This window comes from Salvelinus alpinus, chromosome 37 (assembly GCF_045679555.1).
Source record: "Salvelinus alpinus chromosome 37, SLU_Salpinus.1, whole genome shotgun sequence".
NCBI classification, from domain to species: Eukaryota; Metazoa; Chordata; class Actinopteri; order Salmoniformes; family Salmonidae; genus Salvelinus; species Salvelinus alpinus.
In genome coordinates, this window is record NC_092122.1 from 14,641,990 (window position 1) to 14,666,381 (window position 24,392).

General features: G+C 40.3%; 1 protein-coding gene across 4 annotated transcripts; it reads left to right on the forward strand.

The window, feature by feature from the left end:
* The first annotated feature begins 873 nt into the window (after positions 1-873).
* LOC139565810 (synaptotagmin-10-like) lies at positions 874-23,798 on the forward strand. Of its 4 annotated transcripts, none has more exons than XM_071386392.1 (7): positions 874-1,186; positions 2,976-3,378; positions 7,060-7,621; positions 12,277-12,397; positions 15,376-15,547; positions 16,486-16,645; positions 17,473-23,798. In XM_071386392.1, the coding sequence occupies exons 1-7, from the start codon at positions 985-987 to the stop codon at positions 17,542-17,544; spliced, it is 1,692 nt and encodes a 563-aa protein (XP_071242493.1). In that variant the 5' UTR covers positions 874-984; the 3' UTR covers positions 17,545-23,798. The 4 variants fall into 4 exon arrangements, with proteins under 4 accessions (XP_071242493.1, XP_071242495.1, XP_071242494.1 ...); XM_071386394.1 differs by having other exon boundaries at positions 16,486-16,615; XM_071386393.1 differs by having other exon boundaries at positions 874-1,171.
* The last annotated feature ends 594 nt before the right edge of the window (positions 23,799-24,392 follow it).

Below are 24,392 nucleotides of genomic sequence, written 5' to 3' on the forward strand. Positions count from 1 at the left end.
CCCATACACCATAGCTCTCAACAGTTTCAGCAAACACTGATAGAGGAAGTTAATTTTTCCCAAGGAGGCTGCTCATTATTAATGTCCTGTTGTCTAGGAGACTGTCTGCCTCTGCCGTTGCCTGAGTGGCACCTTACCTCCTCCTGGTCATGAGCTGCCATTGTGTTGCATTATGGATTCTTGGCAAAGGATCCTACTTTAGCAATTGCATAAATTCATTAATAAGTGAAAACTGCCCCATGCATGTTCCCAAAAGATAATAATATTCATGAAATAAACAACCTTTTCATTGCTCTGTGGCTGTGAAACTGAATGCATTGTTGCATATGTAATTCACATATTTACAATGTTGAACTGTACTGGTACTGGCATATTGGATTTCAATTTGTGACTATTTTGTTGATACTGCTCTTACTTTGCCCTTTCAATATCTGTGGGCTCTCTTGGTAATTCAGTTGGCTAATTAAGATTCTGGTATTAGGTTGATATTAACATGACTGTGTGTTTCTGAAAGGAATATTTGTCCTCTCAAAAAAAGACTAGTATAATGTAGGTTGAGGAGCCTAATCTTTGTTATTCAACCAAGGTTTATAATTTAAAATAGTATTTGTAGATGTCATTATAGTAAACCTTAGGCACAGGAATAATATTTGGAAGACTATTCAGGCTTCTGATTGAACTTGTGGGCATTCACAGAAGTAATGTCAAGCTTCACTGGTATTAGTCCAAATCTAATGAGATCAAATAAGCTATTTGTCAGCGCAATAGTGTGTAATTCCAACACTAGGGTCTTGCTTAACCGGTGCTTCATTCCTATTGGACAGTGGCTGGTGGACGCTAAGTGCTGAAGAATCTTTTGTTCAAACACAAGAAGCGCGCTGGAAGTCAGTCCCGGCATTGCGCAGTGGATATGGATGTGGACGCCTCGTGCGCTCTGATCTTTGGCGCGGAGAGGCTGCACTCAGCGGCGCGCAAGGTGGCCAAATGAATCACCGCTCTCCCGGCTCCTCCAGCGTGCAATGGCTTAACAGGAGAGACATGAGTGTCCGAACGGAGGACAACTTCAGCTTGTGCCAAAGGGCCCTTCAGATCGTTACGGAGCTCTGTCTAGCGGGGCATGTAGATGGGGAGAAATGCTCGGCTATATTTCCCTTGGAGAGCAACATACCAGGTAAAGGGAGCGCAGGTAAATAGGTCAAAAGCAACGTTTTCTTCCTCTCCCTCTCCTTAAAGCTTGCATCCCTATATTTTGTCATGGTTTGGTTTCTCTGGCGTCAACCTGCTGCACAAGGTTGTGTGAGAATGATGAGTTGAAACAGTAAAATGCGTTGTAAGTTCAACTTTAGCTGACTCAACTTTTCCCTTGAAGCGCTGCGATATAATCATATAAGATGCGCGACTAAGTATAGGACTAGCGTAACTTGTAGGGGAAAAACATGTTTAAAATGTTAAATAATCATGGAGAGGTTGTGCTGTGTTCTCATGTCGCTTTGAGCTACGCTCAACAGGTGAAACATCTGTGTCTGCAAAGGGAAAAGACTGCACCTGTTGCAGCATCCGTGTATGCTCGTTTTCCCATGTCATTGTGCTTGGTTCTGGCGTGTGCAATCTGATGGTGTGATAGGCTGATTGTGTGTGACCGATAGCTTGTTGAAAGAGGAGATGTGTTCTCAGTGATCTTGCATTCATTCACTCCACCATGCGCCAACTGACCGGCATGTCTGAAATGAGTCATACTGTTGGCTTACAGTTCATGTTCTAAACATAGATCCCCTTCTGTCAAATAAACCCATTTATTTGCTTGATAATGTCTCTCTCATTGATTTGGTGAAAGTTATATTGTAGCCTACTCATCAGTGCCTTTTTAATTTTATAGTAAGGCTTGGATAAGCTGTTGAAACAGTTCTACATTCTACATATGGTTTTTTTGGTAGAGTTTCATAACAGCATGTCATTATTCCCTCTGGGTTGATGTGAGTTGCATAAGACTGTAGCAGGGTGGTTTCTGGTGCAATAATGTCTCTGATTTTGAGTAAAGCCTAACAGATGGAAATTGAATTGGTCGGTCAGTCTGCTAGATTGCATTTATTGCAGTAGATTTTTGCTCTTCTAAACTAAGTGGAGTTAAATCCGTGATAATTACAACACAGTTACACAAAGTATTATATTACTTGAGGAACTGATAACTGCCTAGGCCTACCTGCTTGTGTCATTTCCATAACTACATTTACATTTGCAAACAAACTTAAATGAATTGTAAATCTCAGCAGTGTAGCATACCTGTTAAAGTTATTAGTCTGAAAAATAAATAGATGGTTTTAGTGCCACTTCATATAAAGTGGGACTGATTGTTGCCTATAGATCTGGATTCTTGTTGTCATGTAGGATATGGCTTTGAGATGGTGCACCACAAAGCATAAGTGTCCTTGTGAGAGTGAATGAGCAACAGGAGAGAGAATAACACGGAGACAGAACACAGCAAAGAACATGACATCATGCAGTGCAATATCAGTGAGAAAGAACATATCTCCTGCACATTGCAATCCACACACAGGCGTATACTGTCCTACTTTAATTATCAGAAACCATACAATTGTGTAACATGCACACAATGGAATGCATAATGCATTTTGTAATAGCCTGTGGTAAATCTTGGTTTGTATATAGTTGCAGAGGAAGAGTTTTGTGGTTTCCGAAAGTTGAATTGTCAACTTGATCAAATATGGCCATGAAGAGCTATTTATCTGTCCTGTCCATGTGAATGTCTTGGAATGAAGCTGTATGACTTTCTAACTTCCTCTGATCTTTACCAAACGAGGGCATTTGCAGCCTCCTCTTTTACAGCTTGCTTTCTCTCTTCTCTTTTTTTTCTCTTGCATGTTTGTCTATCATGCTCCGACCATCGCTTGCCCGTCCTCTCTCTCCCTCTGTCACTCTTTCTATCTGTCACTGTTGATCCCTGTGGTCACTCGTAGACATCTCTATCAGTCTCCTTGCTGTGGTCGTGGGTTTCTGTGGACTCGCCCTGTTGGTAGTCTCTCTCTTTGTCTTTTGGAAGCTGTGCTGGCCCATCTGGAGGAGCAAGGCCCTCTCGTCACACGTCGACAATGGCCCCCGGGTCGGGCTCCCCGAGGCCCCTCCACCGCCCCCCCAGCCCGTCACACCCCTCCAAAAGGTGGCACCAATGGAGGAGAAGAAGCCTGTGCCAGTGGTGAAGGTGAATGGGCGTTGCAGCTCCGTGAAGCTGCTAGAGGCGGCCATGAAGATCAGCCAGACATCCCCGGACATCCCTGCCGAGGTGCAGACGGCTCTCAGGGAGAGGCTGGGCCAGCAGGCCAAGATTCAGAGGCAGACCACCGACCCCACCTCGTCCTCCAGGTAACATTATTGGACCTCTCCCAGAGTAGTGTCCCAGTCACTTTCCTGTCTATAGGTCTCAACATTCTGTTGGTATACATTTTTGGTGGCACTGGTTCCAAGGATTTCTGTGTTATGTTATGTCATATGTCTGCACAGAGCTGTGCACACATATAGCAAAGGCAGTGGAGGCTGCTCAGGGGAGGATGGCTCATACTAATGGCTGGAACGAGCGAAACTGAATGGCATCAAACACATGGAAACCATGTGTTTGATGTTTTTGATACCATTCCACTTATCCCGCTCCAGCCATTACCACGAGCCCGTCCTCCCCAATTAAGGTGCCACCAACCTCCTGTGAGTGAAGGTTATGAACATGATGCTTTCAAACAAGTGACATCAAGTGGCAAATGATAACACTTGAACCGTACACATCAAGTATAGCCATGACAAATGTCAATAAGACAGTTCAGGAGAATTTGTGACAAATGACCTTAAACTGGACACTCAGTAGATGACCTGAAGGAACATCTCCCATGGTGCTTGTCAACGGGGCGACAGCACACCCCCTTGCTCCTCACACACACACAAACCCTGTAATCACCCCAGGCCACGTCTTGTGTTGGGCGGCCGTGAGTCACGCTGCCATGGCAACAGCGGTAAGCGACCCCAGTAATGAAACAATCAGCTGCTCTTCTCTTTGTTTTCGGGGACTGTGTTTAAACGAGCGCGTCTGTAATTAGCGCCGCCGCAGGTTGAGAACTGACGTGCTGCGAGGCGCTCGTCCTACTGAGACCCACTGAGCAGCTGCACTCCATCTCCTGCAGGAAGCCATTATTGACACTTGCTTTAGTTTGTCATTAGGAACGTTGATGCAATTTATCGAGCCTGGCGCTTTTCATGAATTACACACTGACGAAGTGGGCAGAAAGGGCTAATTAAATAGTGTCTCATCACTTTTTGAGTTGAATTTCCCTCAGATGCTCTTGCAAGCTTTTCATCTAGGGGAAAAAAGAACATAAGGAAAGATTCAAAGAAGGAGAGGACTTGTTGTATATGATTGAAAAGTATGATCAGTCAGGTTAATGGCAGGTCTATCGTCATGTTTCTGTTTATCTCTTGAAAGTATGTTCCCCAGTGCTCTCAGAGTAAGACACTTAAAAACCTTTTACTGCAGTGGGCTAAATCAGGGACACAGAGAGTGTTTTTTTGGTAGTCTTATACAAATCTAACTTGAAACAAAAGTATACACCTCACACACATGGTTATGGACTTTTAAAAAAGAAGACACCTGTACCATGTCAGATATAGAAATGTATTCAGTTTTGAGTTTGAATCCTAATATTACACTTAATATACATCATAGAAGACTGAAATATAACAAAACTGTTTGACATAGAAACACCAGATTTTCAGCTGTTAAAAAAAAAAGTTGATTAATTAGGAAATTATGAAAAATATGAATAACATTCCACCCATAAGGCCACTAGGTCATTTGACTGCAGGAAAGGGCTATGAATATCTAAATATACATGTATCAGTCCGGCTGAATCTGAAGCACGAACCTATAATTTTCAATACAAATCATCACAATCACGACACAAGTAAGGACTAAATCTATAGTATATCCAGGTAATTAGGAATAACTTGATGATGAAACACTGCACGAATGCATCAATTGTAGGAGACGTGGACAATGTATTAATGCGAGACGAGGTGGGAGGAGACGCTTGGTGTCACTCTGGCTATCAGGGCAAAACTATGAGGCTTTGCAACCATGTGACTTGCAGAGCGGGTGATTACCATGGAGAAGAGCAACAGATACATTCTGTTAACATCGATCCTCTCCGACAGCTACATCAGTATTCACTGCTCATGCATTGTGCAGACACATTCTAAACAAAGGCAATGTCCAAGGGCAAGGGCAAAGTCAGAGAGAGAGTCTTGTTCAGAATGTACTGGTCTACTCTAATTGTGATTTTCAGACATTCCTCCACCAATCTCTGATGAAATGCTACAGAGCAGTATATATCAATACATCACATCATCATATGTTACATCCATGCACAGCGCCAGGTGGTATGAGACTGGGGATTTGTCATGCTGTTTTATTACTGTACAACTTACCTCCCTACGAGAGATGAAGATTTGGACATTTTCATTGGTTACTTTTTTTACGGGCGGAAACAGAGATCTCTGACACCAGCGAGAAGTACCATATTTTTGGGGGCTCCCGAGTGGCACAGCGGTCTAAGGCACTGCATCTCAGTGCTAGAGGCGTCACTACAGACCCTGGGTCGATTCCAGGCTGTATCACAACTGGCCATGATTGGGAGTCCCATAGGGCGTCGTTAAAGTTTGGCTGGTATAGGCCTTGATTGTAAATAAGAATTTGTTCTTAACTGACTTGCCTAGTTAAATAAAAAAAACATTATCCAGAGCAACTTAAAGTAGTGAATGTATACATTCTTGTACTTTTCCTCATACTAGTCCCCCATGGGAATCAAACCCACAAGTGCAAGTGCCATGCTCTACCAACTAAGCCACACAGATTCAATGTGAGTATTGAGACTGAGAGCCCATCCCTGATCCTATAAGATTGAGAAAGTGGAGGACAGAAAATTGGTTATCTTATGGAAGAAAATAATGAATGTGGCTCTGGAGAAGAAGCGTATGTAGGGAGAGGTAGAGAAAGAGAGAATGTCTTTACTGGAGTTGGGATGGCAGGCCTGCTAAAGCTGATTCTGGGTCAGGGCTGACACAACAGGGAGGAATATGTGGGCAAATGTGGATGAAATCCGCCAGCCTCCTCCATTATCAACTCTTCCAGTGTATACTATTCATCCTCTTGGATGCCGTTCGCTGAATGTTCTAACAACTGTAGGAATCATGGGAGGTTGTAAATTGATGTCCCTTGTCTGAAATAATAGGACTCCCAAAGTATTCTTCACAAAGAACATTGTGTCTTATTATGTCTCAGAAAATTTGCTAGAACATGCAAGGCACCTCTTCATATGAGGTTTGTATATAATGTGATGTTTTTTCATATCCCATATGTGTTGTGTTTCCCAGATTTGTATAATTTGTACCAATACTGACCGTGTCGGATTAATGTGATCTTCTTATTTGCGTCAGTAAGGGGGGACAGGGGTTATCAGTTGCTAGGTGACAACCAGGAGAAGTACAGAACAGTGGTTTGCTCAAAGTATGTAAGTCATTATCAGTACATGGAACTGGGCTCAAGGTATCCCAGGTAATGTTATTTTCCAAAAGAAGTCCTGTGAAAAACAACTCACTCAGTCACGTAGCTTCTGAGCTTCGTAAGAGTTCAATCAGAAAGTAACTCCATCACTTTAAACCCAAAGCCAGTAACATCTTTCTCGTTAATGCTGAAAGAATGACTTAACAACATTAAAGTGTCAAAAAAAATCTCAACAAACATTTTCCTACCAACAGTAATACTAGAACTACAAGAAGAAGCAAGGAATTGTAAAATCACTTATGAAGAATAGTAAACCCCTGTCAAACAGATCAAAATGTTGTCAATATTTAGTACATTTCACCTATAGCTGCCGTTTCCATTACGTCTCAATGTTTTGTTATTGTTGCGACATTGCTTTTGTCTAATAACCCTGGGTCAATGGAAACCTGCGTATTGAAAGGTACCAGGAACCGTAGATGACTGATCTCCTTTTTCAACAGGCACAATTCATTCCGCCGCCATCTGCCTCGCCAGATGAATGTGACGAGTGTGGACTTCAGCATGGACACGCTCCCCATCCGCCAGTCGTCCACCGTAAGCATCGGCCGCATCAAGCCAGAGCTCTACAAGCAGAAGTCTGTGGACTCCGAGGACGGGACCCAGGAGCCGGTGGAGACGTGCGGTAAGCTGAGCTTCTCCCTGCTCTACGACTACGAGGAACAGGCGCTGGTGGTCACGATCCTCAAGGCCCTGGAACTGCCGGCCAAGGACTTCACTGGCACCTCCGACCCTTACGTCAAGATCTACCTGCTGCCAGAGAGACAGAAGAAGTTCCAGACGCGTGTCCACCGCAAGACGCTCAACCCCACGTTCGACGAGGCCTTCTGCTTCCCCGTGGAGTACGACCAGCTGTGCAACCGCAAACTGCACTTCAGTGTCTACGACTTTGACCGCTTCACCAGCCACGACATGATCGGCGAGGTGGTGGTGGACAACCTCTTCGAGCTCTCCGACCTCTCGAGGGAGGCAGTGGTGTGGAAGGACATTCACGCTGCGACCACGGTGAGTGGGCTGGGCCTCAGTTAGCTGAGATAGGTGTTGTACATGGAGGATATCAGTATGTGTGGAGATCATTGGATCAGTGATCTCAACAACTGATCGCTCTGTAAGTCGTAACTGTAAGTCGCTCTGGATAAGAGCGTCCGCTACATGACTCAAAATGTCAATGTCAATGATGGTGGAGTAGATTTCAGGGTGGAGCTGTGGTCAGTCTGCCGTAGTTAACATTTGCATAGTTTCTGATGGGGTCGTGCACTGCACATGATCTGACTTATTTAGGGAAACACATGACATTTTCAAGTCTCTGTGAATTATTTGATTGGATAAGGTTTTAAGTCCTGGAATCATCAGCACTGTATTACATGACTGGTAAATTGCATGTGTTGTATAACCTCATTGCCAGGAGCAGTGAATTTAGAATCCAAGCACCCACACAACACCTCCGAAAACTGAAGTACACACTGTAGACTTAAATATAGCCATGGGCACAATTCTCCTTTGTTCCTCACCTTTATCCCTTCACTGACATACTTGGGTATGATAGTGCAGTTTTATCTGAGCCCACACACTTCTCACGCCTCGGTAGCTTTATCATAGTTTGTTTACTCAACAGCTTCTGTTAATGAATATTATTGTGTGTTTTGGTGGTATTTATTGTGTCTGATGGTCATGGAGATGGATTAATGGTTAATTAATCAGTTGATCTCTGAACGGTGTACTGTGGAAAACAGAACAAGAGTGGAACAACTTGAAAGAAAGTGCACTGTGGATTTCAGATTAATCATCAAGAGCACAATTGAGCCCGAACCTCTACAGGTACTATTTGACTCTGGTCAACAAAGTAACACCAGTTTCTTTCACATTATACAGGCAGGTTTAGGTGGGTTTAAAGAAGACTGGGTTTTAAGCCATTGGAGGGGGACTGGCTGGACATTAATGCAGTTATCCCATGTCAACAGCCATGGTGTTTACCTCAATGTGTAGTTTGTCTCCAGGAAGTTTTTAAGTGTTACATAATGTGTACTGTGTGCTGTGAGGAAATTACACTTTCAAAAGCTTGAGCATCCATACAGACATCAAGTTTACTGCTACTTTGACTGTGATTGATAGTGTTGATTATGAACGCTACAATTGAGCTAGGCTATTGAATATAATGTGAGACTTCTTTCAAGATTGCCTACAACATAGAAGAAAAATTGAGTAATTATTGTAAATATGCAAAGATCTATTTTGTCTCCCTACGTTGTTGTTAATGGTTAGACATATATTTTGTCTGGTGTTTGGTTGTTATTTATGTCTATCTTGGGATCATTTTATCTCACCTTCCTGCGTTGATTTAGTTTATGTCTCTGGGCAATCACATTGCCTGAACTGCCGTCCAACAGAGGGGAATGATGTTAAGGATGTTTGAATGGATAATAACTCATAGCAAATGCAGTTTGCCATATATTTTATTTTGACAGTGTTTCATTCCACCTTTTTTAATTTACATTAATGAGAGTCCTTTTAAAAGTGTCTTCCTTTATGCAATGTATTTGGAGATTATCATTTACGGTGACTTTACTCGTCACTGTCTGACAACAATAAATTGATCATGTCGTGCTCTGGTGTACCAAAGTAGTGTGTACTTTGTATTACCTACTTCCTTGAATTCTCTAAAAAAATTGTATGCAACTACATATGAACAGAAAAAACACAGGAAATTCAGAGGTTAGCCTAATTCGAAAAACCCTCTGTGTATTTACACTTCAAACAATTTCCAATTTAATGTGGAAGCAAAATTGCACGAAGTAATTTGTCACAACAAATGACATTAATATGCCCTAGCCATGCCTCACATTCAGCTGAAGATTATTATGTATTGTATTTCAAAACCTATTTCCCTGGGCTAGATTGATGTCTTTTTATGCATGTGACCTTTTGTGTCAATTGCATGGGTAGAAACCAGGCAGGGAAATGGGAGGGGTGTCAATGCCTAAAACAACCTATGACCTGCCTATGAGGGTCACGGTTTGAGACGTTGAGTTTTTCCCACCTTGCAGCTGTTTGTGTGGGTGTCTGTGCTGAGATTGAAAGTGCGGGACACAAAGGCAGTTGGATCCCACAATGGTTAGGTGGGTGGGGGTGGTGCTTTGGAACACACCATGGATGGAGGTCTGGGGGGGTTTTGATGTGCAGAACTTCTAGAGCTGGGAAGGCATCCTCTGTTTCACGTTATATTGTTATTGTAAAACTCCTACATGTCAATACATTGATGAAGACTGCACCAACGTATCTCAAGTAAAGATTCTGTCCATGGAGAGCAACTCTGCGAGAACACACAGATCTATTTCTAACTACAATCTTAGAAAAAAGGTGCTATCTACCTAAAATATTTATTTGGCTGTCCCCATAGGAGAACCCTTTGAATAACCATTTTTGTACCAGGTAGAACCCTATTGGGTTATATGTAGAATTCCTTTCCCCGGAGAGTTTTACATGGAACCCAACAGAGATTTACCGAGAACCAAAAAGGGTTCGACCAGGAACCAATAAGGGTTCTCCTATGGGGCCAGCCAAAGAACCCTTTTGGAACCCTTTTTTCTAAGAGTGTATGTAAACACACTAAACAATCAGTGCTCTAGTGAGATGCCTCCCAGTCAGTCCTCTGTGTTCTCTGGTTGGCCAATCAAATTTTATCTCTGGAGTGCCAACTTAGGGGACTTTTTATTGACTCCGATTAGGTATCAATACAAGCACACCATGTCAGTACATCAAGTAATGTTCTTCTCTTTCAAGTCAGCCCATCTGATGCTGTTTGCTCAGACTACAGTAGTGCTCCAGTCTAAACTGATCCATAAACACATTGTATTGAGGTGATTCCTCATGACACTAGAACCAAAAAAGACCATGACTTTGGGGATTTTCACAAAATGTAATCCATAGAATTGGTCCTTTGTTGTATACTAAAGCATACATGAGAAATAAGTAATTGAAGTTGGAACATTTGTGACATTTTGGCCTTACCAAGGCCTCCTTTAAGACTCCATAGTGTTTCATCTGTAGGCGCTACAAAGCTCCAATTGGTGTCATATGAAGCTTTACAACTTTCTCTGTAATATGAGTAGTATTTTGATTTAACAATAATAATAATTTACATACATTTATGAATGTTGAAAAATACAAACATGAATATTGCAAATATAAAAAATTTGATTTGGCAAATGTTTCTCTGTATAAAATGGACCATAACTTTAAAACTAACACAGATCCCACTCTGGAACTTTGATATATCCGATATATTGATATATCCGTAGAGCATATATATATATCTGTGTTAGTTTTAAAGTTATGGTCCATTTTATACAGAGACATTGTCATAGAGGCAATGTAAACTGGGTTCTAAAAAAAGATATATAATGTTGGTCCTTGCATCTTAAAAAGTTAGGAGCACCACATTAAAATTTAGAGTACCAGAAAATATGATTTTAAAATTGATTGAGTCACAGCCTTTAGTGAGTCTATTTGAATTCTAACTACTCTTTTTAAGCACATATTGTACCCTACAAACGAATATGTAACTATGGAAATACATTTATTTATGATAAAGGCTAAAATGTTGATACAAATACCAGTAATTTGTAGAATATTAGGTTTCTACATTGTGTAAAAAGCACTTTTTCCTATGGAGATGCTCTTTAATGTCAGTGACTTTCAGTGATGACTTGCATATCTGTAATTCATTTATTGCTATGATCATTGATCTCCTGAAGAAGCTAACCCTTTTCCATTCTTTCTGTGCCCCCAAATGTTTGGATACACTGGTAAAGTTACCAGGTTGTTAGCTAGCTAGCTAAAGAGGTAACATGACTGAACACGGTGTTAACGGCCTGTGAGTAGTTTAAGAACGGCCCACAACATGGGGCGCGTTCATCTGCCCAGGTGTTGCCGACGCATGCCAGATCATTCAACGCCTGGATAGGTATTTTACGTATCAGTTTACCACGTCATTATGTTATAATAATCTGGTGCCAGCCTGCACATTCGACGACGTGGCACTCAACCATTGGTTGATGCATGCAACGTCTGAGCATCGTTTATGAATACAAAATGCGGCCCGCCAATGGAGCTGCATCGCCAAAGCGCAATAGAAGGAACAAAATGTAGCATCGGTAATACGGGTCACAACTTTTAAACGGTTTGGGCTAGAGACAAGCAGTTTTCTCTGGAGTAATGGTGCAATCAACACGGTCACAAATATCTAGGACACTCGGAAGTATCGGAACAGCGAAGCCTAATCATTACAACAATTATTATCTGACAGATTATTTTCTAGGAGCACAGCAAAATATTTAGAAGTGGTAGCGCTTTAAAACCCTGAATGTGACCAATCACAATCCTCCTTTTACTTGTATCTTTGCACATCCTGCGAATCACTAGCAGAGGGCGACCATTTTGAATACACATTCCCTCTGTTGGTAATGCTTACAGATTGGATTTGTTTCATCACCCATAGTTTCATCACCCATTGTAAGACAATGTTCTCTCTCAGTTTTGAGGACACCTCTGGGTGTTCATACTTTGTTTAAATCAATTTGCGCTAATTGCTTTCCTAAAAGAGTTATTCTACAGCAACAGTGCCCTTTCCTTGATGCAGTGTTCTCCTTGTCTTTCTCCAGGAGAGTGTGGATCTAGGGGAGATCATGTACTCTCTATGCTACCTGCCCACAGCAGGACGGATGACACTGACCGTCATCAAGTGCCGGAACCTCAAAGCCATGGACATCACTGGCTCCTCAGGTAACAACAACAACAACAATACAAAACTGACAGCCATTTAGGCTGGGCCTTAAAACATGATGGGTCTCTGAATAACAATGACGGACAACTGTAAATGATGGTGAAAGATAAAGTATAAAAAATAAAGTCAAAATAAAACATAATAAAAAGTAAGTTTGAATGACACTGAGGGGCAGAGTTTTTACAGTTAATGCCGGTTTGCCTGAGGCTGATGCCGTGCAGGTGTTTGTACACATGCATATACACACACTCTCATTCAAATACACACATACACGGGGATACACATATGTAAACAGTGCCAGACAAGCACTCAAACATATACAGTTGGCCTTGCTGTTATGATTTTAGTTGTCCTTGATAATACTTTTTTTGCATTGTTGTTTTCTTTTGTGTTTTCCTTTTTTCTCATGAGTTCATTTTCTTGGTTGTTGGTGCATTGGGTGGGAAATGGAATTTATTTTATTTTTTATTATTTTATTTTAATTATTTTTCTGTGGGGTGTACTGTGGGAGGGGTCTCGGATGGTTGAGGGACAGTTATGGGGAACTGTGGGGGGATCTTGGAGGATTCGCGTCCCCGTTTTTTTTTGCCGCTGTGGGAGATCTGTCGACGTGCCCTTGAGCAGGGCGTTGACCCTGGATGCCTCTGTGTGTCGCTCTGAATGGGAGTCTGTTGGATGACTGGTGTGGTGTAGTTGTTGAGTGGCTTCACTGCAAGTATATTTTATTCTTTGGATATTCAATAAAAATGTAAAATAACAAAAAATATATAATAAACTGTTAAGCTCGAAAAGAGCAAGCAAAGAATCAAAAGGCATAATTACGTCAGGCAACATGCTGTGCCTGTCACGTTCGTCGTAACATTGAAGAGAGGAGGACCAAGGCGCAGCGTGATAACAATACATCTTCTATTTATTATAACGAAGACGAAGAACACTTAAACAAACAATACAAAAACAACAAACGAACGTGAAGCTATAATTACAATCAGTGCAGCCACAGGCAACTTACATATAGACATAGACAATAACCCACAAACTACCCAATGAATATGGCTGCCTAAATATGGTTCCCAATCAGAGACAACGAATGACAGCTGTCTCTAATTGAGAACCAATCTAGGCAACCATAGACATACATACACCTAGACTAGACACTGCCCCATAAACATACAAAACCCCTAGACAATACTAAACACATACATCCCCCATGTCACACCCTGACCTAACTAAAATAATAAAGAAAACAAAGATAACTAAGGCCAGGGCGTGACAGTGCCTTAGATAAGAGTAGTCGGGGAGATACTTCTTTCATGTGTTTTCACTGTTTGTGGTGAAATTGTAATAGAAGATACATTTGACTTACCTTGTCAAAAAAAGATAATTGGATTTAGCCAAACTGAATAATTGAATGTTGCCATCATTAGCTGTGTGTGGGTAAAATCACTGCGCAAGCCAAGCCAGTAAAAAAGCCATATTACAACCGGTTGTGATAATTGCGTTGTTTGCTCTATAACCCATTTGTTCATATGCCACCATGATATATAATAAGGCCGCGACAACAAAAAGACAAGTCACACAGTGGTGAAATAAATTCAACTACACATACATTCATTTCATCATAAAACCGGAGAACAACATCTGTCCGGTGAAGTCCACACAGCAAATATTTAATGTAACAAACAATTATATCACCTGCAGCATGATCAAGCAATTACATTTTTTTGACAGTTATGAACAACTACTGATTTAGAACCACAGAGTTACCGCAAGTCAGCACAAAGACAACAGGAGCCCTGCTTCTGCTATTCCAGCACCATTTCAACTTAAACATTTAAACATCATCCAATCAACAAGGCTATATATGCTTAGTTTAATATACTGAAAACAAACTTAAAGATCTCAAAAACACTTTAGTCCAATCAATGTTGCTAAATATCATGTGGCAGTCCATGGTGTTGATTTCTGTCTGTGTGTGTGTACGTGCATGTGCGCGCAAGTTAAACAAAACATTTTGACTAACCCTACTTGTAGACTAGTTGAACGCCAATTAGGGTTGAATGGCAGGAACACGGTTACCGAGATTTACCGCCCAAGGATGGAACATTTGTAAAATACAGAGAAAATATGCAACCCTAACTCCAATGCCATCCTCCTCTCTTTCATTTTGGCAAATTGGTCTATGGCTCTGTCATACAATACACTTGATATTTTTGTTGTCATAGGCTACCTAGCTAAAATGCCTGGTAGCCTAACTTCCTAGCATTGGCAACAATCAACCAGCTAAGTTAGCTAGCTAGTTAACCTGCACCTATTAGGCTACATATTGAACTTCAATCGTCTCAGGCCAGTGGCACAACATATTAATTTATAGTTAGATCAGAATCGCCTTCATAATCATTGGCCTGTACAGAGTCCAAATCCCCATCTCGATCCATGGTTTAGGAAAGAGACGATCTAGCAAGCTAGCTACTGCAGGATATCAACACAAGCAGACCAGAAACAGACAAGTTTTTCTGAAAATAATGTTTTGCTTAGGAAGTGATTTGATTGGTCTGAAGCCAAATCCAAACTGGCCTCCCTTGGGGGGTGTTTTTCTGCACCAGGACATTCCACAGTTGAGCTTAATGTTATCTAGGGAGGCCAAATGCTTGCTGGCATCAATCAAATGCTACGGCGGCAACATGTTATACTCTTTTGGTCCAGACAGCATCAGATACATGGGCTACACATACTGAGACAGAGGGGTGCTGTTTTCCTATCTCTGATGATTTCTTCAGTGAGATTCAGCAACTTGCGAATTGATGGAAAATTATGAAAACAGAGAGACGAAAGATAAATCATTGATATATTAAAAAAATATCAGTCAAATATTTTGGGAAGCCTGGCTTCCCTTGGCATCCATGAATACACGCCACTGGTTGCCATTACCTGCAATCTACACGACTGACTTCATGGAGATGTTATTTGTGGCACACAGATCCCTATGTAAAGGTTTCCCTGCTCTGTGACGGACGGAGGCTGAAGAAGCGGAAAACTACCACCAAGAAAAGCACATTGAACCCGGTGTACAACGAGGCCATCATCTTTGACATCCCCCCAGAGAACGTGGAACAGGTCAGCCTGTCCATCATGGTGATGGACTATGACCGGTGAGTGACACCACACTAAATACAACACCCACAATTCAACACATATGGTGGTCATAAGCATGCTTGTACAGTACACATGTACACTGAGTATATAAAACATTAAGAACACCTGCTCTTTCCATCACATAGACTGACCAGGTGAATCCAGGTGAAAACTATGATCCCTTATTCGATGTCACTTGTTAAATCCACTTCAATCATTGTAGATGAAGGGGAGGAGACAGGTTAAAGAAGGATTGTTAAGCCTTGAGACATGGATGTGTGCCATTCAGAGGGTGAAAGATTGAAGTGCATTTGAACAGGGTATGGTAGTAGGTGCCAGGCGCACCGGTTTGTGTTAAGAACTGCAATGCTGCTGGGTTTTTCACACTCAATAGTTTCCTGTGTGTATCAAGAATGGTCCACCACCCAAAGGACATCCAGCCAACTTGACACAACTGTGAGACGTATTGGAGTGAACATGGCCCAGCATCCCTGTGGAACGCTTTTGACACCTTGTAGAGTCCATGCCCCAACGAATTGAGGCTGTTCTGAGTGCAAAAGAGAGGGGGGGTGCAACTCAATATTAAGAAAGTGTTCTTAATGTTTGGTATACTCAGTGTATATAGTCAACAAACAAGTACTTGTTTTTTTTAAACATTTACATTGAAGGTGGAATGAGTAAAGTTCTAACTTTGAGTTGAACTTGAACTCGGGTGAACTTCATCAACAGAACTTTTCACTCAAATCCTGCAAGCGCCGCTATACAATATAATCATGACTACTTACCAGAATGCTCAGGAGCCACATAATTCACTGTAATTACCAAACCTAGTTTAGAATTATTTCATCAAACTAGCACTCACCTAAAACAGCTTTTAGGTGTCATATATATTTTGTGCACTCAAGATATTGCATGTATGTGTGTGTGTGTGTGTGTGTTTGCACAATGCCCACAGGGTGGGCCACAACGAGGTGATAGGTGTGTGTCGGACTGGGCCAGATGCTGAGGGCCTGGGGAGGTACCACTGGAACGAGATGCTGGCCTACCCACGCAAGCCCATTACTCACTGGCATGCCCTGGGAGAGGTAGAGGACTGTTCGTTTTTTTCCCTCAAAGTAAGAGGAGGTACAAGTCAATTGCAGGACTTTCCAGAGCTCCCACAATGCTTCGCTGCATCACTCTGGTTTTCTGAGAGAGCAGATAAAGCCAGAGGTCTTGCAGCCAATCATAGAGCTTGGGGAAATAACCCTGTCAATTTCAACAGAGATGTGTAATAGTGCAGCATGACAAAGACGCAAGGATGTTGTCTGTACTAGAACAAAGACCAATTTGATTCTAGAAACTTAAGGGGTAGTTTGAACTAGAAGCTTTTAAAGTAATTGGAGAGTTGGTGCCCTGATATCCACCCAGGATGGTTGGATTGGGGCACTAGCTCGATTTTTACGGTGTGTTCCCATAACTGGAGACCACATATTGTAGTGGTGAGCCATCCCTTTTCATTGCTCTTCGGGAGTAGTAGAGAATGGAAGTTTTAATAGCCCAATCTATAAACAGTCTATGAACACAAGACGATATCCTTGAAAAATGCATGAAACATTCCAATCTTTATTAACCGGAGAAATCCTTATTGACAGATGAGTAGTTGAATTTAGACCCATCGGTTGCATAGGGGAAAGACTTCCCCTTGTGGTTGTGCATTCAACAAAGAGCCTTGTCATTCTATTTAGCTTGAACAAAGAAACAAGAATTGGAGGAGTACTCAGCCTATAACATGGCGTTCCTCTAAATCGAAAATACCTGAAGGATAAAAATCTATTGTTAATGCTTTCTTGAATCCAGGTACTTAAGAAAATTGATACTTAAACACAAAGCAATAGCATCTTTGGAGACCTAGCCAACTCTTGTTGAACTAACCCTTGTTAATTGTCTGTTTTGTCCACAGTGGCCAGGAAGAGCGACAAGCTTTGAGAGCCAGGGGTCTTGTCCTTCCCCCAAACCTCCACAAACTCCATAGGAAACACGAATGGAACCATATGACCTGATAGCAGATTAACTAGATGTGTACAGCTGTAGTAACCACAATTCTGTCAGTTAAAGACAGAAATGTCCAGTGCCAACGTTCGATTCATCCAGATGACAGCATTATAGGTTGTGTTTAATCGTATAGGCCTATTGCATTAATCATCATCAATCAGGACTCTACATCACAGAGTAATGACACAAACAACAATGGCAATGAATTTATGTCTTGGAGGAAGGGTTAGCCTACTTTTCAGTTAAAGGTCCAGTGCAGTCAAAATGTGATTTTTTTTCCCCCTGTGCTTTGTATCATTGTACAACAGCTGATGAAACTAACACTGTAAAAGTATGCTCAAAATTCCTGAGAGTTGCTGGTTGAAAATACAATACATTTGTTTCATAGAACCAATGACAAAGAGAGTTCCAAACCTCTCTGCCAATAACAGATAGTTTTAGGTTTTCCCCTCCCCACTTAGACCACTCCCAGACAGTCCTCACAAAATTATTGCTTGAGAAATAGTATTTATCTAAAAAGCTATTTTTATCCATTTGAATGGAAATCTATTACAGTAAGGTACTTATTTGTTACCCAGAAATGATTTGATATTGATATAAAAATGACTGCATTGGGCCTTTAAAAACATTCTACAATATGGCCTGATTTTGAAATGCGGTTATGGACCACACATGAGAATGCCTTGTTCATGGAATCACAACATTTTACATTTAATGTGAATTTACACATTTCCAAAGTTTGTGTATTGAATAGTGTTATCCATGATGAATTCTCTAATTTGTTTAATTGCTTCAGTAACCTTTATCACATACCATTTACAGTATTATATTGCTTGACTGGAGTGGAAAATTCATCTTGGTTCGTACTATGGCATTAATCAACCAATGGTGTACTCCTCAGAGTAAACAGTTGAATTATCAGAATTCTGTTTTCTGTCTTGTGCAAGAGATTCAGTATAGAGCTGTGAAAACAATTGATTTTACCTCTCAAGAGTATTATTTCCATTGTACATTGTGAGAGGCACTTGGGTCCGAAAGGCTAGTGGTTAGAGCGTTGGACTAGTAACCGAAAGGTTGCAAGTTCGAATCCCCGAGCTGACAAGGTACAAATCTGTCGTTCTGCCCCTGAACAAGGCAGTTAACCCACTGTTCCTAGGCCGTCATTGAAAATAAGAATTTGTTCTTAACTGACTTGCCTAGTTAAATAAAGGTAAAATAAAAAAATCAGATAATAGCTTTGGAAAATTGAGATTTCATCCTCCCACATTCCAATGGCATTGTATTTGCTTCCTGAATAGCAAGTTATTACCACAATACTACCAGTGGGCATTAAAGAAAGCTAAATGTTGAACTAAACTTTGTAACATACTTCAACACTTTTTGGTTAATACATTTGCCCAAGGCATTCTGCTCCTCTCACAGTTTTATTTAGTGGAGTTGCCATTTTCACTTGGGATGATGTGATACTAAAGGGCTAGGCTTGATTCTAAGATCACATGTCAACATAGACATACAGTAGACAAGCCAATCAGCTATGCCCTGGGCGTAGCCACAGGGAACACAGATAACCTATCAACTCAAAGGGCTGGGTGAATGTCCAATCCCAGAGCATACAGTAGTTTCCCAGTGGCACATCACTAATGAATGCCAATTGATCCCATTTATTGAAAGAACATGGTGCATATCTCTCCATATCACAAGTGGGTTGCAGATGCAGTCAGGATCAACAAGAGTGCAATATGTGGTAAGAGCAGCAGTATTCTCTCGTGGACAGACTACGTAACAGAAATGGTACCATAAATTTGTTAGGGGCTAAGGGATGTGTCGACTAAATCGCAGAGTAGTTTAGGTACTTGGGTTTTTCATCACTGGTTATTTGGACGTATCAGGATTGGGCAAAGATGGTGAGAGTTTCTGTTTACGAGGGTGTAGACTTCGCAAATCGCGTTAGACATTGTACTAACACGTCTCCCCAAAGAACTTCATCTGGATTAATTGAGATTAGAGCAACAGTAGCCACACAATGTAGCATAGTGTTTTCAACTCTCTTGTGGGAGATGAAAGTGAGACAAGCATTGAAGCAACAAACTGTTGAAAAGTACAGTGCCTTCAGAATGTATTCACACCCCTTGATTTTTTTCTACATTTTGTGTTACAAAGTAGAATTAAGATGGATTTAATTGTCATTTTTTTTGTCAACGATCTTAACAAAATACTCTGTAATGTCAAAGTAGAAGAAAAATAAGATTTCAAAAAAAAAGTATGTAAAACACTAATATCTCGATTAGATAAGTATTTAAAACTTCCTATGGCTGAGATCCCGTTAACGGGATCGATATGACAACAGGCAGTGAAAGTGCAGGGCGCCAAATTCAAACAACAGAAATCTCATAATTAAAATTTCTCAAACATACAAGTATTTTATACCATTTTAAAGGTAATCTTGTTGTTAATCCCACCACAGTGTCCGATTTCAAAAAGGCTTTACAGCGAAAGCACCACAAACAATTATGTTAAGTGACCGCCAAGTCACAGAAAAACACAGCCATTTTCCCAGCCAAAGACAGGAGTCACAAAAAGCAGAAAGAGATAAAATGAATCCCTAACCTTTGATGATCTTCATCAGATGAAACTCATAGGACTTCATGTTACACAATACATGTATGTTTTGTTCAGTAAAGTTCATATTTGTATAAAAAATCTCAGTATACATTGGCGCGATATGTTCAGTAGTTCCAAAAACATCCGGTGATTTTGCAGAGAGCCACACCAATTTCCAGAAATACTCATAATAAACGTTAATCAAAGATACAAGTGTTATACATGGAATTTTAGATCCACTTCTCCTTAATGCAACCGCTGTGTCAGATTTCAAAAAAGCTTTACGGAAAAAGCAAACCATGCAATAATCTGAGTACGGCGCTCAGAGCCCAAACCTGCCAAGAAGATATCCGCCATATTGTGCAGTCAACAGAAGTCAGAAATAACATGATAAATATTCACTTACCTTTGATGATCTTCATCAGAATGCACTCCCAGGAATCACAGTTCCACAATAAATGTTTGTTTTGTTCGATAATGTCCATCATTTATGTCCAAATAGCTACTTTTGTTAGCGCGTTTTGTAAACAAATCCAAAGTCATGAAGCGCGTTCACTAGGAGCAGACGAAATGTCAAAAAGTTCCGTTTACAGTCCGTAGAAACATGTCAAACGATGTATAGAATCAATCTTTAGGATGATTTTAACATAAATCTTCAATAATGTTCCAACTGGAGAATTCCTTTGTCTTCAGAAAAGCAAATGGAACAGAGCTCGCTCTCACGTAAATGAGCGTCACGAGCTCAAAGCATTCTGCCAGAACTCATTCCCCTCTCATTCGGCCCCACTTCAAAGTAGAAGCATCAAACAAGGTTCTATAGACTGTTGACATCTAGTGGAAGCCTTAGGAAGTGCAACATGACCCATATCCCACTATCTTCAATAGGGAATGAGTTGAAAAACGACCAACCTCAGATTTCCCACTTCCTGGTTGGATTTTTTCTCAGGTTTTTGCCTGCCATATGAGTTCTGTTATACTCACAGACATCATTCAAACCGTTTTAGAAACTTCAGAGTGTTTTCTATCCAAATATACTAATAATATGCATATGTTAGCAACTGGGACTGAGTAGCAGGCCGTTTACTCTGGGCACCTTATTCATCCAAGCTAACCACCTAAATCAATACGTGTTAGAATCACCTTTGGCAGCAATTTACAGCTGGGAGTCTTTCTGGGTAAATCTCCATAGGCCCGATTCCGACGTAGAAAATTATGCCTTTCTTAAATAAGGCTTTCCTATGCACATGTCAGTAGTTAGTATTCAGACTGACCTTATGAAGGTGCATAACCGGCTTTGCAGGCATGGTTCCCTTGCGCATGCTGAATACATTTAATTTGACCGCTGAAAACCCTCCTACTTGCTGGCCAACAGATTTTCACGTGGAGTTTTCATTCAAGCCTGTATCTTTGTATTGATTGGGTGTAAATTTGCAAGAATGTCTAATGTTTTCACTTTGTCATTAAAGGGTATTGTGTGTAGATGGGTGGGGAAAAAAATATTGAATCCATTTTGAATTCAGGCTGTAACACAACAAAATGTGGAATTAGTCAAAGGGTATAAATACTTTCTGAAGGCACTGTATAAACAAAAAGTTTTCTTATTTATTGATACACATTTTAATTGCAAAAATGTTCCCACAGCTGGACACTAAAGATTAGAAGCATTTAAATCTCACTCAATGTAATTTGCTTCCTCCAGAACTCAATACACTCAGAAAAGCATGTCTGACCTCAAGTCACTTCTTAAGAACATTTCAGTGTCCAAGGACATTTTTCTCTGAGACTTTGCCCAACATTTTATCTGTTACTGGAATGGATAGAGATCTTTATAAGATTGCTGAAATGCATTCTACTAATTAATCCGGAAGTGTAAAATCATGCAAATGAGCTCAAACTCATTTATGATGGGTTTGAAGCAAGGTAATTTATTTTTTAAAGCTAATGGCTTTCCTTTTTTCATAAAAATATAATCTTTGATGTGTATTTCACATGTGCCAAATATGATTTCAAATAGCAAAAAAAAAATAAGATTATTAAAATTGTCTCTGACAAATTAATATGGATATTTAGAAGAGTAATTTGTTCTAGTTGTGGAGACAAAAAAAAAGCATTACGGGACAAAGGAAACAAACTTCCATTAATCACTATAAGGTTCTATCTGCAAAAAGATGATTCTGAGAATTGGTTTTAAAGTTCTGAACTCTCATTGGTTTGAATGGTATCAGCAATTTTGATCTTGAATTCTTTTGAACTTAACAACATGAATTGGGGTATTTCGAGTACTATATAGGAATTGAACAGAACAAGGCTATGTCAATAACTACATTTTTACTAAAATGCAAATAGAACCTTATAGTCCGAAGCTCTCGATTTGTTTAATTTGAGTACATTTTTCTTTACAAGCAGTCCATTGTAAATGCATATGGCCTAGCCTCAGATTCCAATTGTAATTGTGTCTTCTGCAATCCCTTTATGTAAAGCATTATGACATAAAGCCTTATGATATCGAGTTTAGTACTCAATCTGAAAACATTACTAGAATGAATTTCAGTTGCACATGTGAGTAATAATATGAAATAGTGATGGGCATATCTGAGTCTTTTCGGTGAGCCGAAACTCTTGGCTCCATTCACCTTGAAGAGCTGTTAATTTGGCTCCTAAATGGCTCTTCGTTCAGTAGTGCTTAAAAATGTATGAAAAATATTTTTACAAATCTAATGTAAAGGCTAAAAAGTTGCATACTGTTATCTCAGATTGTGAAATGTGAGTAAAAAATAATAATTCCTGACAAATTTAAATTTAGAATTGAGCGTGGACCAGAATAAGGCTTTGTCCTCACTACCTATTTGTTACTGCAGATAATCATAGTTTGCAGCTCATAAAGCAGTAGTAGCAGTATACAAATCAGGGAGGCAAATTAATGGCTCTTTCACAAATGCGATTCAGGTTCCTGACGTTCACCAAAAAGAGCCTTTCAAAAAGAGCCGCTAGTTCGCTAACGACCTATCACTAATATGAACATAGAAAATACTAAGGTTGTGTACTGTTAACTTTATTTTGCGCATTAAAATAATAATGCTTCTGTTCCCAGGCTGGCCCCAATATAAAAACCATAAGTATTTGTACTTGTAGCATGCGATTCAATATATTGAAGTAGTATGAGAATATCAAAGATCAAAGTTTCATGAATATATTATATAGTATTTTATATTGCTAATATTTTACGTTTACATTTGTACATAGACCTCACAATGCGAATACTTGTATATATCTAAAGTTTACTTCTAAGAACATTTGTTGTTGAAAACTTGTTAAAATTATAATGTTACTGTGTATTTATATGGATCGTTTGGTGATAATTTGTACAGCTCAAGCTTGTGTTTTTGGGTGACTTTATACACATTCTGTATCAATTGTGGAATGATTTGTCATATTGTAAGCATATCTAAGGCAACCCTCTACTTTTTCGGGACACTCCATGCTTAGGAATTTAGCGCTTTTTAGCTGGGATTGTGTGCATAATGCTAACATCAATAGTATATTAAACAAGAACAGCAATTGCAACTATTTGTCATGAAATGTACAGTTTGTGATAACTTTTGTAACAATTTGCAGTAAACATTTGAAATATAATTTTACTTTATCTGTTTCTTATGTATTTTAAATAAATAAACAAAGAACAGATCATAATCTTATGAATTACTGCTGTCAGACATTTTCCGTGCTGAAGAATGTGTGGGTGTATTTGATTGACTGTGTGGTGGATGAATGAATCACTCAGTAGCCTCCTTTAGGAAATTACTCAGCCAAGCACAAAATGTCCCATAAGTATAGTGAGACTTCCCTTACGGAAAACGCAATTTGGTGAAAGAATTACCTAACAATGGATACGTACTGTAGTGACCTTAACCAAACACTTGGCGACCTCATATAGATTCGGACAGCTTGGTGTAATGGTTAAGGTGTTGGCTTGACAGTCGCTGGACGCGGGTTAGAGTCCCGGTCGGGGCTACCCCCCGAATTCACTTTAGCCCTTAAATTTAACTCTGGACCTCAAAGTCAGTTCCACTGCTTGTTTTCATTGTTCCCCTTTCATTGGCATACCAGGTGGGGCAATTCATTATCAGGTAGAACAGAAAACCAGCAGGTTCCGGACCTCGTAGGGTGAGTTTCATACCCCTGTGCTACAGTATGAAAGATAGGCACAAAAAAATGCAGTTGTTTAAG

What these genes read in the sequence shown, in the direction of transcription:
- LOC139565810 (XM_071386392.1), top strand. Translation starts at nt 985, where the DNA reads ATGAATCACCGCTCTCCCGGCTCCTCCAGCGTGCAATGGCTTAACAGG. An exon ending in GACCCCACCTCGTCCTCCAG is followed by an intron (nt 3,379 to 7,059) that starts GTAACATTATTG and finishes CTTTTTCAACAG; the next exon opens with GCACAATTCATTCCGCCGCC. An exon ending in ACATTCACGCTGCGACCACG is followed by an intron (nt 7,622 to 12,276) that starts GTGAGTGGGCTG and finishes GTCTTTCTCCAG; the next exon opens with GAGAGTGTGGATCTAGGGGA.